General features: G+C 44.1%; 1 protein-coding gene across 1 annotated transcript in view; it reads right to left on the reverse strand.

Moving 5' to 3' along the window:
• LOC142817431 (uncharacterized) overlaps nt 1-13,171 on the reverse strand; it is a 72,594-nt gene that overhangs the window by 34,631 nt on the left and 24,792 nt on the right. Inside the window, exons 3-4 of the mRNA XM_075894452.1 lie at nt 4,438-4,524; nt 1,613-1,651 (exon numbers count right to left, since the gene is read on the reverse strand). Coding sequence (XP_075750567.1) covers nt 1,613-1,651; nt 4,438-4,524 — 126 coding nt within the window. The remainder of the gene's footprint in view (nt 1-1,612; nt 1,652-4,437; nt 4,525-13,171) is intronic.

The raw sequence follows: 13,171 nt of genomic DNA on the forward strand, positions 1-13,171 counted from the left end.
GGCTGGGCACAACAGAGCAGGTTGGCACTCAGCTGGTCTTGGCGTGCCTAGGCACACGGGCACGTATAGGACGATGCATGAAGTGCTCATGTAATCGCATTTAGATCGTGAGTGCTGGCTATCAATAGATCGACTTGATGAATGCTTTGGTTTGTTTTCATTTTTTTCGTTTTTATTTGCGTATCTTTATCCCTCCTTCACCTTTTATCTGTTTCTGCCTCTCCTTTTTCTTAGTTGTCATTATTTTTTACTTTGTTTTGTTTCAACCCTCTCTCTCTATTTCATCTTCTCCAATTCTACCTTCGGTTCTCTTTCTGTCTCGATGTTTTTTTTATCCGGTTCTTTCTGCATGATTTGCTGCACATTTCCTTCGCCGTCTTCCTCATTAACGCGATAGCGGTAAAGAGCTCAATTCGCGGAAATTCCATCGTCCGTATCAGTGTCGGCGTCGTTTATTGCGAGCGAAAAATCATTATCTTATGCATGACCAAAAAATTGAGAACCATGAAAATAAAATGAATAAATGCTGAAAAATTCTGGAACAGAGTGGGGATTGAACTCGGGTCATTTGCGTGGCAAGCGGATGCTCTACCACACGGCACACCTCATTTTTATCAATGTTACTTACTTTTGCACATCATACAACAACATTAGTGTCACTCATTTTCGACTGAGAAGAATCGCATTGGGCGCTTTATGATTATTAACAAGAAGTCGTTGGTGCATGCAATGTTCAACGGCCGTGCTTCTGCTAATGAAAACAGTGAAAAGGACTTCTTCTGCGTGTAAATGCAGTGAAAGTAGCTTCCATGCTTCTCAAACACGCGCGTCCTGTATAGATCCTTCACAATGCAACATAAAATATTGCAGTAATAATGTGTGGTACAAGCATCCATTTCCAATGGGTGTCCAAATATGTCGTTATCATAACGGCTTCGTGGTTAAAAGCCGTTACTCCACTACCAAAGGCGCACACGCTGCTGCGCCTATTCCCTTAAATCCACGTTTTGGGTGCATAAAAAATTCGAAAAGGTTTTATGCACTAAGATTTTGAAGTACGCATTCGGATCAGTTTGTCACCATTGCGTTCAACTCCCAAAGACGAAGTTTCAGGGTCACCAAATTTTTATTGTTTTATTTTTACTCTCTGCCCTCGTGGCTTAGCCCACAAGAGTTATTGCATTCCACATCCCACAAATCGCTGTGGTGGGAGAGCACATTCCGGGATATCGTATTCGATGAGCGAAGCAAAGGGGGATGAAGCGAGTGAACGAATGAATGTTGATGATTTGTTTGTTGTTTACATCTCGAACCGAATAAACGGTGTGCAAAAGCGCTCTGTCGTAGCAACAATCAGTGCTCTGGTTTTACAAACCAAAACAGAGATTTAGTTATGGGTCACGCCGTTGTGAAAGACTCCTCCTTAATCTTGACCACTGGTAGCTCTTGACTGGATAACTGTGTATCTAACTTTTTCCTAGTTAGAAGCTGCTAGTTCATTGTCTGCAACTATGGATTGCATTCTTGTAAATACATTTAAGAAGAAAAAGTACTCATGACATCCCTGGTTAGCAACAGACGTGTCACTTGAACAGAGGTAATTCATACTTACAAAAATTTGCTGATGCTGCTTGAAATAGCAATCATAGAACTGCAAAAATATTAAACTACATATATCAACAGATCAAGACATGCATTTTGGTGCACTCACAATTTCGTCAAAACTATGTTGCTGCTTTAAGTAAAACTTGAGCACGTACATCCAGAAAGCTAATTGTTTTTTATATGAGCGCGTATGCCTAAGAGAGTGCTAAACGTGTCCCATCAGTAAGCACGAAAACGCACGTTCAACAGACTAATGCGATGATTAATTTAGCAGCAACTTCTTCCAGCCACCACCTTATACTTTGGTTCTCCCGCGCCCACTGCAATTGCAAAGGTAGAGGAATAAAGAGACAAATATGAGCACTCATTTTCTAAGTCCACATTTAACTACATAGTTCAGCAAATATAAATAATAGTTGTCATAAAAATGAGCTCGGCAAAACATTAGTATACTACGCATAATTTTTTCTTGAGTCCGTTAATTTAAAAAACAACGTTAATGACAAACTTGACAAACACTACAAGCCTACAATGCCCGCCGACCCATATAGTGTGCGTAGATATGCTCGACATAACTCGCATATCTACTGAAACAAGCTCACCCAAGAAACAGCCATACTGAAACATGTAATGGTATCAATAATAAATATTTCAGCAGCTATTAAAGCAGCCGCCAAGCTGAGAAATCAAAAGCTTATTCCTTCTGAGTACATCGACGTAAATCTACCTAAAACTGCTTGTTACACATTGAATGACTGGTATATCTGTCTGTGAGATGATTGTTCATGACACCCTCCGAGTCGGCATTCTCAGCTTGTGCCTTGATGTCTTTTTTCGCATTATATTTATCTCATTGCCACTTTTCCTTCAAACTTTCACAGCCGATGTCAACTGACCTTGGCGATGCTGTGCACTAACAACAAACGAGGTCATCGCCTGACTTTAAACACAACAAATAATTTTAAAAGCAGACCAGTTTAGCGACGTGGATTGTTGTGTGCTGCAATAGTACGTTTCTGTCGTGACCTCGGGTCACTTGGCGTAACGCAGACGAAACCACGCGCAGAATAACCACGTGTAGGCTAGCCATGAGAAGCAAGAGGCTGAGAAGAGGAACTGAGGCTGAGGAGGAACAGAATATATGGCCATCGCATGCTGCCATTTCGTGTCCCCTTTGGCGTCACGCAGGCGAAATGTATTGCATAGCAAAAATAGCAAGGGGGTGACAAAGGCAAGTGCAGGCGTGAACTAATCTGAGGGTAAGGATGATGCAAAGAAAGAAGGGACAGAATAAAGCATGCAATTGCGATCTATAGTATAGTTATGGGTGGCAAGAGGTGAGATAAAGAAGTGAGGGTGAGGCGTGATTTAGGGTGATGAGGATGGCAATGAGAACAAATGAAAATTTAAAGCATAGCATAGCAATCAAACTAGAGCAGGGCTATGTGCAGTATAGCTCCTTCATTTAGTGCAAACTGACACGTAGTACGAAATAGCAAGGTGATGCAAAACAAAGTGAGGGTGATGAGGGAAGCAAAGAAGGACAAGTTGATAAAATATGTGATAACCACGTATAATATGCTATCAAACCTCTACCGTTTCACTTTCACCAAAGTGCAATCACCGCGGCTGGTATCAAAACCCTGACCATCAGCAGCCGAAGAAACCTCGATCCACCGTGGCGAATTGATGTGAGGATGAGGAAGAGAAAAAAGAGGAGTGAGTAAGGTATGCTTTAGACGTGTATAGTAGAGTGAATGCTGGGGTGGATAAAAATGAAGCCAGTGTTGGGAGATATTTCAGAAAAAGCATGGATGAAAAGAGAAGGGTCGAGTAAAGGCTAGCACAATCATCTGTGGTACATTATAACAAGAATGATATTTATATATAGGTTTGTAGGTCCCAAAACGACAACTTGATTTTGGGAGACGTGGCATTCGAGGGCTCCAGAAATTCAGACCATCTGGTGTTTTTTTAATAGCGAGAATGAAAGGGAGTAAAGGCGTGAACTTAAGATCTGGGTGTTACGAGCACAGAAAGCAAGTGGAATAGAGTAGAAGGTAGCAAGTGAGAGGGATCAACAATGTGATAGCGAAATCGTATGGTTATAGCGCAGCTCTCAGCGACAAGAAAAAAAAGCCAGTAAAAAAGGTAAACACAGAAGAAAGAAACAACACTCAACTGCAAAGTTTCGTTTATTGCGATAACAATACGATTTCATCAAGCAGCAACTCGCCCAATCTGCAGTGCTCGTAGATGTGAGCGTCAGGTAGCTAGAACAAAGAAAGGAAAGCCTTGCGTACCGCACTATGGCAAGAGTGAGCAGAAGTGATGTGATGACGAGGATGAGGTTTAGAAAGAGGGGAGTGTAAAGTATTAAATAGTCATGCGTCCCACTTTAAAGAAAAAAAGGGGCAATAGAGATGAGCGTGAGGAGGGATGGGAGTGCCAGAAGATAGAAAAGGAGGTGAGAATGGCAGAATATAAAATAGCCATAGAGTACAGAATGCCGCAAAGAGAAGTGATGGGGACAAGAAAAGGTGTAAGAAATAAGGCAAGAGAAAAAAACATGGAATATCAGCGTATAGCGTAGTGTAGCATTGAACTGGAAATCGAAGTGATACAGATGAGGAGTGATGTTATGGTGGGGAGGAGCGAAAGGGGAGAGAGGAGGGCACCGCTGCATCACAAACAATTTGTCTCGTCATGGAAACCGAGGAGGGGACACGTAAAAAGGAGACGCGAATCGTTGCTTTGCACTTCCTACAGTTCTCTTGTTTACTGCTACTTCATACACATTGTATGAAATTACTAAGAGTGCATAAAACTTACCTCAGCCACTCGATCAGAATCATTGCAGATTTCCTCACGGTCCAGCTGACCAATGCACACTGTGGTGTTGTAGTAGAATCCGTATTTCTGGAAGAAAATATTGCTGTCAAAAAGAGTTGTTTTTCCTGCAGGACCTGACAGGCTTCGGATCATTCAAGCCACTACAAAGTTCAAGATTCTACCAGGATGAGCTGGTAGGCTCTCAAACACTGCTTCGAAGTTTCAGCCTTGTAACAACAATATAACGTGCAAAAAGCCTAAACTCTTTGATAAGATGAAAAACTTCAAAACTTTGCACTTTCTCTAAAACGCCAGGGTGACAGCCTGGTTCCCACATGGTAAGCTATTACGTTATGGACATCGTTCTCATAGCAGTCAAACGATCCGTCGCCTTATGTGACGTCGAAAAAAAAACGCGGAGAATACGCAATAGAGCTGTGTACGGACAGACGATAGTGGTTGCAAAGCCAACAGCAGCAAATTTTTCTACACCTTAATCCCTTTCTCCGTGACCTTACAAATACCCAGTCGTTCTAACCCCACGTTCTTTTGTGCTCTCGACGATTTATTGTGTTCGTGAGGTGCGCCGAGGAGCAACCAGCCCTGGTACAATGACGAGTGGGGCTCCGCCCCCGCGCCGGCGACGGAAACTTGGAGCATCGCTCTACGTCATCGTCACCCAGTTTTCGAAGAGAAAACGAGTCGGAAATTCTCTCCCCTGACAAAAACTGGTGACGTCATGGTGATGAAACGGGTTGTTTGACGGCTGTGAGAACGAGCCCATATAGTCGCTTAGCGAAATTCTGGCAAGACATGAGGAGTGAAGTGTGAATGACACATATTTTATTAGGAAGCTGTCAAGACGCATTAGTAAGAGCTGCTACCATGCTTTGGCATGTTGGTTTACTCTCATTGTTGCCATTGCAATAATTGAAAGACGCGCTAATTATAATGTTTTAAAACGCTAAACTTGCCGTTTTATAATTAGTGAAACAAGCGCCATTATGTCTTAAAAACGAATGCAATGTGTTTGAGGTATATAAAAGCTTTTTGTAGGAGCGATGCAATGAACGTTTATGCGATTTTCCTGCGTGCGTAAATAGGCGTTTGCACGTTTGCTTACCATGTACCGCCACCATCTTTGTACCATATCAACATTTGAGAGCGTTGCTGTGGGGCGTGCGCGCGATTGTACCGGCATGCTTGCGCATCAGGCGTGTCGTATACAGTGCCTTGTCGTCGCCCATGGTTTTTCTTGCGATGAGCTAATAACTTGATTTCATGTGACAGTCTTTGACTGCAATGCAACAGTGTCACTGACTGCCATTATTGCGACCCGGCGTCTTGGCGCGTTAGTAGGCGCCACGCTTCTCCCTCTGATCGTGAGACCACTTGGTGACCAAAAAAGTTTCTTTTTGAGCCACCAAGGCCTGATGGGGGTGTTCGTCTCGGACGTCCCGCGCTGAGAATTCACACATCGCGTCTGTGGCGACACGGGGAAACCGCCTTATTTCCCAACTAAGGTGTGGGCCACCCGACACACCGGCGGAAAACAGAGGCAAGAGTCCCTTTCCCACAGTAGAAGCAACACGCCGACGAGCTGTAAGCGATCGCCTCACAAGTTGGGCTCCCTCGACCAGTTGACAACATGCCCCGCTTTTGCGAATGGGCGTCGTTGGAACATATTTTTAGGGTGGAATTTCGAACAATGTCAGGCCCATGATTGGCCCCATGTCTATGGTTCTCTTTTCCTCAAAAAAAGAGAATGTTGGGGCTTCAAGGAGAATTATGAGAAGAATATCGCCCTGATAATCACTGTAGTTGCTTGTACAACATGGTGTTGAAGTAGATCATCGAGTTCCTTTTCTAGACGATTTCAGTGTGGCTTTGTTTTCCCATACACCTCTTTGATCTCTACACTGTTTCTGCTTGCGTACGGAACGAACGAACGTGCTGTCATTCCCACCACCGAATTCGCGCCGGTGACGCTTGTGCGGCCGCTTGTAACAACCAGCAAGCCGCAAAACTTAATAAATGTTACAGCATATCCACTGAGTGCATGATGATGAGTGGGGCGAAACGTGTGCCTGCCTGCCTGCCTGCCTGCCTGCATGCCTGCCTGCCTGTCTGCCTGCCTGCCTGCCTGCCTGCCTGCCTGCCTGCCTGCCTGCCTGTCTGTCTGTCTGTCTGTCTGTCTGTCTGTCTGTCTGTCTGTCTGTGTGTCTGTCTGTCTGTCTGTCTGTCTGTCTGTCCGTTCCTCCGTACATACGTCCGCCCGCCCGCCCGCTCATTCCTATGACACCAGAGCGCGTATCATACAACTACGTGATCACGTATACCAAAAGATATACAAGAGATAGACAAACCCACGGCTTTAGGAGCTTCGCCCCTAGAAAGTATGGTTGACATCTCCGTCTTAGGAATCCGTTTAACATGAAAGTGAAACGTGTCCTTACAGATGTAGTTGAATAGACAGATTTAGTCCTTTGTCTGGCGCTAGTCGGTGGACTCAGCCTGCCACCTATTTCCATCTGAAGGCTGGGTCCGCCGAGCTTTGGTGAACGCGGACGTGAACGTCTGTCTAATGACGATAGTTATAGCACGAGAAGAGAACGACGACAAAGCCTTCTTGTCTCTTTGTCGTCGTTCTGTCTCCTCGCTATAACTATCGCCATGTCATACCAACTAGCCCAATCTGCCACACTTCTAAGTCTGTCTAATGTTTACGGTACGTTGACATAAGAGAGCTTGCAAATTGACTGTTGGTATTTTATAGCTATAGCTCTGTTTAACGTGGATGCATACACGCTTACGCTTCGAGGTGCATCTGTATCCCGGTGACTTATATCCACAATCAATGAAAAAAACTAGGACCATCTCCCCGAAGGAAATTTTGACGGGATGCGAAGCAGCAGCATTGCGGCTGGGTGGCGTCGCGGGTTGAACGGCGCTAACGTTGATGCTGCGATGAGCGCTGAAGATTAGTTCGAAGCGATGGCTGGCGTAGTAGGCAAAGCCTCCTATATTTTATCAGTGCCAGCCAGATGTGCCCGATCTCGCTGTTCACAACCCTCTTCTCTAGCCCTTTCCTGCTCTCTCCCATCGCCCAGCCTTCATGTGTGCTTTGTGGTCATGGGGGAGAGTAGCCCCTTGTGCAGGGTCTCCTGGCGGATATCATATGAAGTAATTTTGTTCAGTTGTGTACAGATCTGTGGAGTCGCGTCTTGCGTCTTGCGTTCCTCGTATTCACAATATTGACAGTGAAGCTGGCTTTGGGAATGATACAGTAATACGAGATACCGTTTCGCCGTTGGTGGCGCTTTGCGGGCAGCCAATGGGCAAGCGTCACTGCAACGTTTCTGCATGTGGTGCTCTCCGACATGGCGGTGGCATTGTCTCAAGCCAGAAAGAAGCAGCATGAAGGAGCAACACTGAGAGACGTATCACATTGGTGTGAGAAACACGTCTATCGCATTTTCTGGGGAAAGCATTCGGACGCATGTGTGGCGCGAGCAGCGCGACCCGTCATATAGCGCCGTCATATAGCGCCATATAGCGTCATATAGCGCCGTCATATAGAGCATGCAAAGAGGCAAAGCTGCTGTTGAGGATCAAGTAACATCAGATATGCTGAAAGATGGAGGACAGATAGTGTTAGAAAAACTAGCCACCCTGTTTACGAGGTGTCTCCTGACGGGAAGAGATACCAGAGTCTTGGAAGAACGCTAACATCATCTTAATACGTAAGAAAGGAGATGACAAGGACTTGAAGAATTACAGGCCAATTAGCTTGCTCTCTGTAGTATACAACCTATTTACAAAGGTAATTGCTAACAGAGTAAAGAAAACATTTGAATTCAATCAACCAAAGGAACAAGCAGGATTTCGAACAGGCTACTCAAGAATCGACCACATTCATACTATCAATCAGGTAATAGAGAAATGCTCAGAATATAACCAACCACTATACATAGCCTTCATAGATTACGAGAAGGTGTTTGATTCAGTAGAAATATCAGCCGTCATGCAGACACTGCGGAATCAGGGCGTCGATAAAGTATATATAAACATCCTAGAAGAAATCTACAGGGGATACTGCTACCATAGTGCTTCATAAAGAAAGCAACAGAATACCAATCAAGAAGCGCGTAAGGCAGGGGGACACAATCTCCCCAGTGCTATTTACCGCGTGCTTACAGGAGGTTTTCAGAAGCCTAGAATGGGAACAGTTAGGGATAAGAGTTAATGGAGAGTACCTTAGTAACCTGCGCTTCGCCGATGACATTGCATTGCTGAGTAACTCGGGAGACGAATTGCAACTCATGATTACGGAGTTAGACAAGGAGAGCAGAAAGGTGTGTCTTAAAATGAATCTGCAGAAAATGAAAGTAATGCACAACAACCTCGGAAAAGAGCGCGCTTCGAGATAGGCAATAGTGCACTTCAAGTTGTAAAAGACTATGTCTACTTAGGGCAGGTAATAACCGTGGAGCCGAACCAAAATATTGCAGTAACTAGAAGAATAAAAATAGGGTGGAGCACATTGGCAAGCACTCTCAAATTATGACAGGAAGATTGCCACTATCCTTCAAGAGGAAGGTATATAACAGCTGTATCTTGCCAGTACTTAGCTATGGAGCAGAAACCTGGAGACTTACAGTGTTCAGCTTAAATTGAGGACGACGCAGCCAGCAAAGGAAAGAAAAATAGTAGGTGTAACCTTAAGAGACAAGAAGAGAGCAAAGTGGATTAGGGAACAAACGGGGGTTAAGGATGTCATAGCTGAAATCAAGAAGAAGAAATAGACATGGGCCGGAAATGCAGCGCGTAGATAGGATAACCGCTGGTCGTTAGGGGAACTAACTGGATTCCCAGAGAAGGCAAGCGGGTTAGGGGGAGACAGAACGTTAGGTGGGCAGATGAGATTAAAAAGTTTGCGGGTATAAATTGGCAGCAGCAAACTCAGGACCGGGTTAACTGGCGGAGCATGGGAGAGGTCTTTGTCCTGCAGTGGACGTAGTCAGGCTGATGATGATGATGATATAAAGTGGGAGTTATAATTCAATGGGCCAGTTAGTCTTCATGAAGGTATGGGGTATGGCAGAGCGGGAGCGCTGTCAACAAGGATAAATATTCTTTTTTTGGTTCTCTCTCCCTCTCGCAAATATCTTTCAAGGCGAGAGGGACGTGGCAGCAACGAAGTTTGGAAGTTCATGTCAGTAAAACTCATACCCTGATGAAGGGAGGACCCCTCTCAAAACTGTTGAGAAATAAATATATTTATCCTTGTTGACAACGCTCCCGATGTGCCATATATATATATATATATATATATATATATATATATATATATATATATATATATATATATATATATATATATATATATATATACATATAATGCTGTTTATGCTTATCAATATCTGGTATGTTACTTGGTTTTGCAGTCCACTCTGCAAGCATGTTGAAGCATCTGAACGTCCACTACAACAGGTCATCTAGAACCTCACACATGCAATGCTGTATTTGTGAATGTTTTGCCACGGTTATCGTGGAGGGGGCTTTAGATTGGCCACAAGCATTAGTTGTCTACCGTGGTAAAGAACCTAGACTTCAATAACGTTGAAACTGAATCACTATTTGTTTGATTGCGTGGCACTGCTGAGCTCAACAACACAGGCTCGATCCCAGCCACAGTGGCCATATTTCGATGGGTTTGAAATGCTAAGACGCCGTGTACTTAAGGGTTTGTTCGATTCGCCTGCACGAAATGATCCAATTTACGAGGTGCTGAACCTCACCATTTGTTTAAGTGGTGCAGCGATGGCATCCTTTAAACCGTGCCATTCATTTCAAAAAGCGCAGGAGAAGTACAGACCTAAAACTAATTCATGATTTTTTTGTACCTCCTCTTCTGACGGCGCTGGTTTTGTGCAGCCGCACGCACAGCCTAACAAACGAGATAGCATTTAACGAAGGTGCCGTACCCACCTCAACAAACGCAGCTTGTTTTGCCAAGATGTTTGCGCCTGAATAAATTAAGCGAACACAAATAAGAATTCCATGTTGTCTTTCACTTGTGATGTCGCACTGCTCAACTCGTGCCGCACAAGTTTTGAACTGCTCGTGCACAGCTGTGAACCAGTTCTCATTGGTGCAGGTGAACCAAACTGACCCTGAAAAGAAGGAAGCTTGAAAGTATGAAAAATCTGTGAAGATGAGGTGTCAGAGCACATGTTTCGACATGCAGTCTTGGCTACAATGTTATTTGTTTTAACCCCTGGAAGCCATAATCAATCTAAAGTTTTCCACTTGTGTACGACTCACGATTGCTTCATAGTTCGCATGTGAATGGTCAGAAATTATTATTTGCATTACATAATAAACCCCCTCCGCCGTGAGTGGCATTAAGAGGCTTTCCGACATTTAGTTGTACCTTGGGATACAATTTGCAAACTACACCCAGAAATTTTTGTCTAAATTAACTGTGTATAGCTTATACAATTCACAAAATATGCGCCGAAGCTCATAAGGCTGCACTTAGTTGCACTAGCAATGTTCATATAATCAATGGGCTGCTAAAATAAGAAATCATGCAGGTGATGAGAACTTGTAACACAGCTTCCTCAAACACGTGAATATTGTCGGAATGAGCAGGATTGTGTTCATTGGATGGGGTACATTTTTTTTTCATATAGCAGAATATCGTCCCAGATTTCTTTGAGCACATCAGCTGCTGTTTAAATTAAGTTGTCATAGCTATAGTGTCTACTACTATGAAGTGAAATTTTGTGTACTACTGTCACAAAAAAATTACGAAATCGCACAGGTTGTTGAAACATACGTGATCTTGACTTATCCAAAGCCACATTGCAAGATAGGACGTATTTCAAGTGCAAACCTCTCAAACTAGCAGAAAGAAAACAACTTCAGCTTTCAAGCACAAGTATTTCAAGAACATTGGAAATGGCGGACCCGGCAATGCCATTACGCTAAGCAGGAAACTGTTTTTCGTACTGCAAGGTTTGCTGGGAATCACCGGCGGTTTGCCAACGAATTGTCGGGTGTGCCACGAGGTGCGCCAAGCCAGCATTGCATACCAGCTTTTCAATTCGGTCTCGTCATCAAATCAACTAGCGCCATCGCATGATAGCGTGGAACTTCTGGCGACACCTACTGACCAACGAGGCGTGACGTCGTCAACAGCCGGGGATCTAAAACAGATGCCCCACGACTACCACTTCATTGGGCACAGCGGACCCGGCAATGCCATGACGCTAAGCAGGAAACTGTTTTTGGTACTGCAGGGTTTGCTGGGAATCGCCGCCGGTTTACCAACGACTTGTCAGGCGTGCCACGAGGTGCGCCAAGCCACCGATGCATACCAGCTTTTCAATTCGGTCTCTTCATCAAATCAACTAGCGACATCGCATGATAGCGCTGGCGACACCTATTAACCAACGAGGCGTGACGTCATCAACAGCCGGGGATATAAAACAGATGCCTCACGACTACCACTTCATTGGGCACGGCGGACCCGGCAATGCCATGACGCTAAGCAGGAAACTGTTTTTCGTACTGCAGGTTAGTTCTCATTACTGCACGTTTCGAAGTAACTGTCCTGGCCTAGTGGCCCTGCCGTGCCCCAAACGGTGCTATAGCATTTATTATGAATGTGTGTTTATGCTGAAGTTGCTGTTGTGCGGTGACGTGGAAGTGAACCCTGGACCTACACAAAAAGAAATTTTTGAAGAGCTGCTTCAGGGCCAGAAGGCCTTGCAATGTGGCTTAAATGAATTAAAGAGAAAAATAGCGGATATAAAAAAGACGATAGAAAGACTTACCGATAAAGTGTCCGAAAGTAGCCCTGAACCCTTCCTTCCTTCAGGACAAGCTGATAAAGTACAGGCAGTGCTACAGTCAGTGGAGCATGTCATAAACTTTCAAGCCAAAAAACTTACAGATCTGGAGGACCGAAGCAGACGATCTAATTTGATAGGTCATGGCATACCCAAATCATCCGATGAAACCGAAACATCGCTTAAGGATAAGGTTGTGAAAGACTTGTTCGAAGTTAGACTTGGCGTGAAATGTAGATCCATTGGTCGCATTCATCGACTTGGACAACACAAAGGTAAGCGCCCAGTGATCATATACCTACAAGATTTCAACGAAAAACAGGAAATCTTCGCTAATGTAAAAAAGCTAAAAGGCAGCTCAATATTTTTCCAGAATGACTACTCCACATTAACATTCGGAAAACGAAAACTACTGTGGGAAAGTGCTAAAAGTGAAAAGCAATTCGGAAAGAAGGTCTCGCTTATTCACGACAGACTAAGAATAGATAAGGAATATTTTTATTGGGACGAAACGCTGAACAAATGTATTAAAGCCACAAAAACCACACAGTCCACGCACGTAAAAGGTCAGCGTGATAATATATCGACATTATCTTGCGACTGACATGATGCCTTTAAAAGCCCTAAACAAGTCCGAATATTGAATGTAAACGCCCGCAGTGTGAAAAACAAAACTGAGTCCCGAGAAATTTTGTTGCTACAGTATGATCCTCATGTAGCTGTCTTAACATAAACCTGGCTCAATGAGGAGATATGTGACAATGACATATTCGCCCCTTCTTACACAGTATTTCGTAAAGATCGGCAGGCTAGGGGTGGAGGCGTGGCTATCTTAGTTAAAGATAGTGTTCAGGCGGTTTTATTAGATGACGTAG

This window comes from Rhipicephalus microplus, chromosome 5 (genome assembly GCF_043290135.1).
Source record: "Rhipicephalus microplus isolate Deutch F79 chromosome 5, USDA_Rmic, whole genome shotgun sequence".
Taxonomy (NCBI): Eukaryota; Metazoa; Arthropoda; class Arachnida; order Ixodida; family Ixodidae; genus Rhipicephalus; species Rhipicephalus microplus.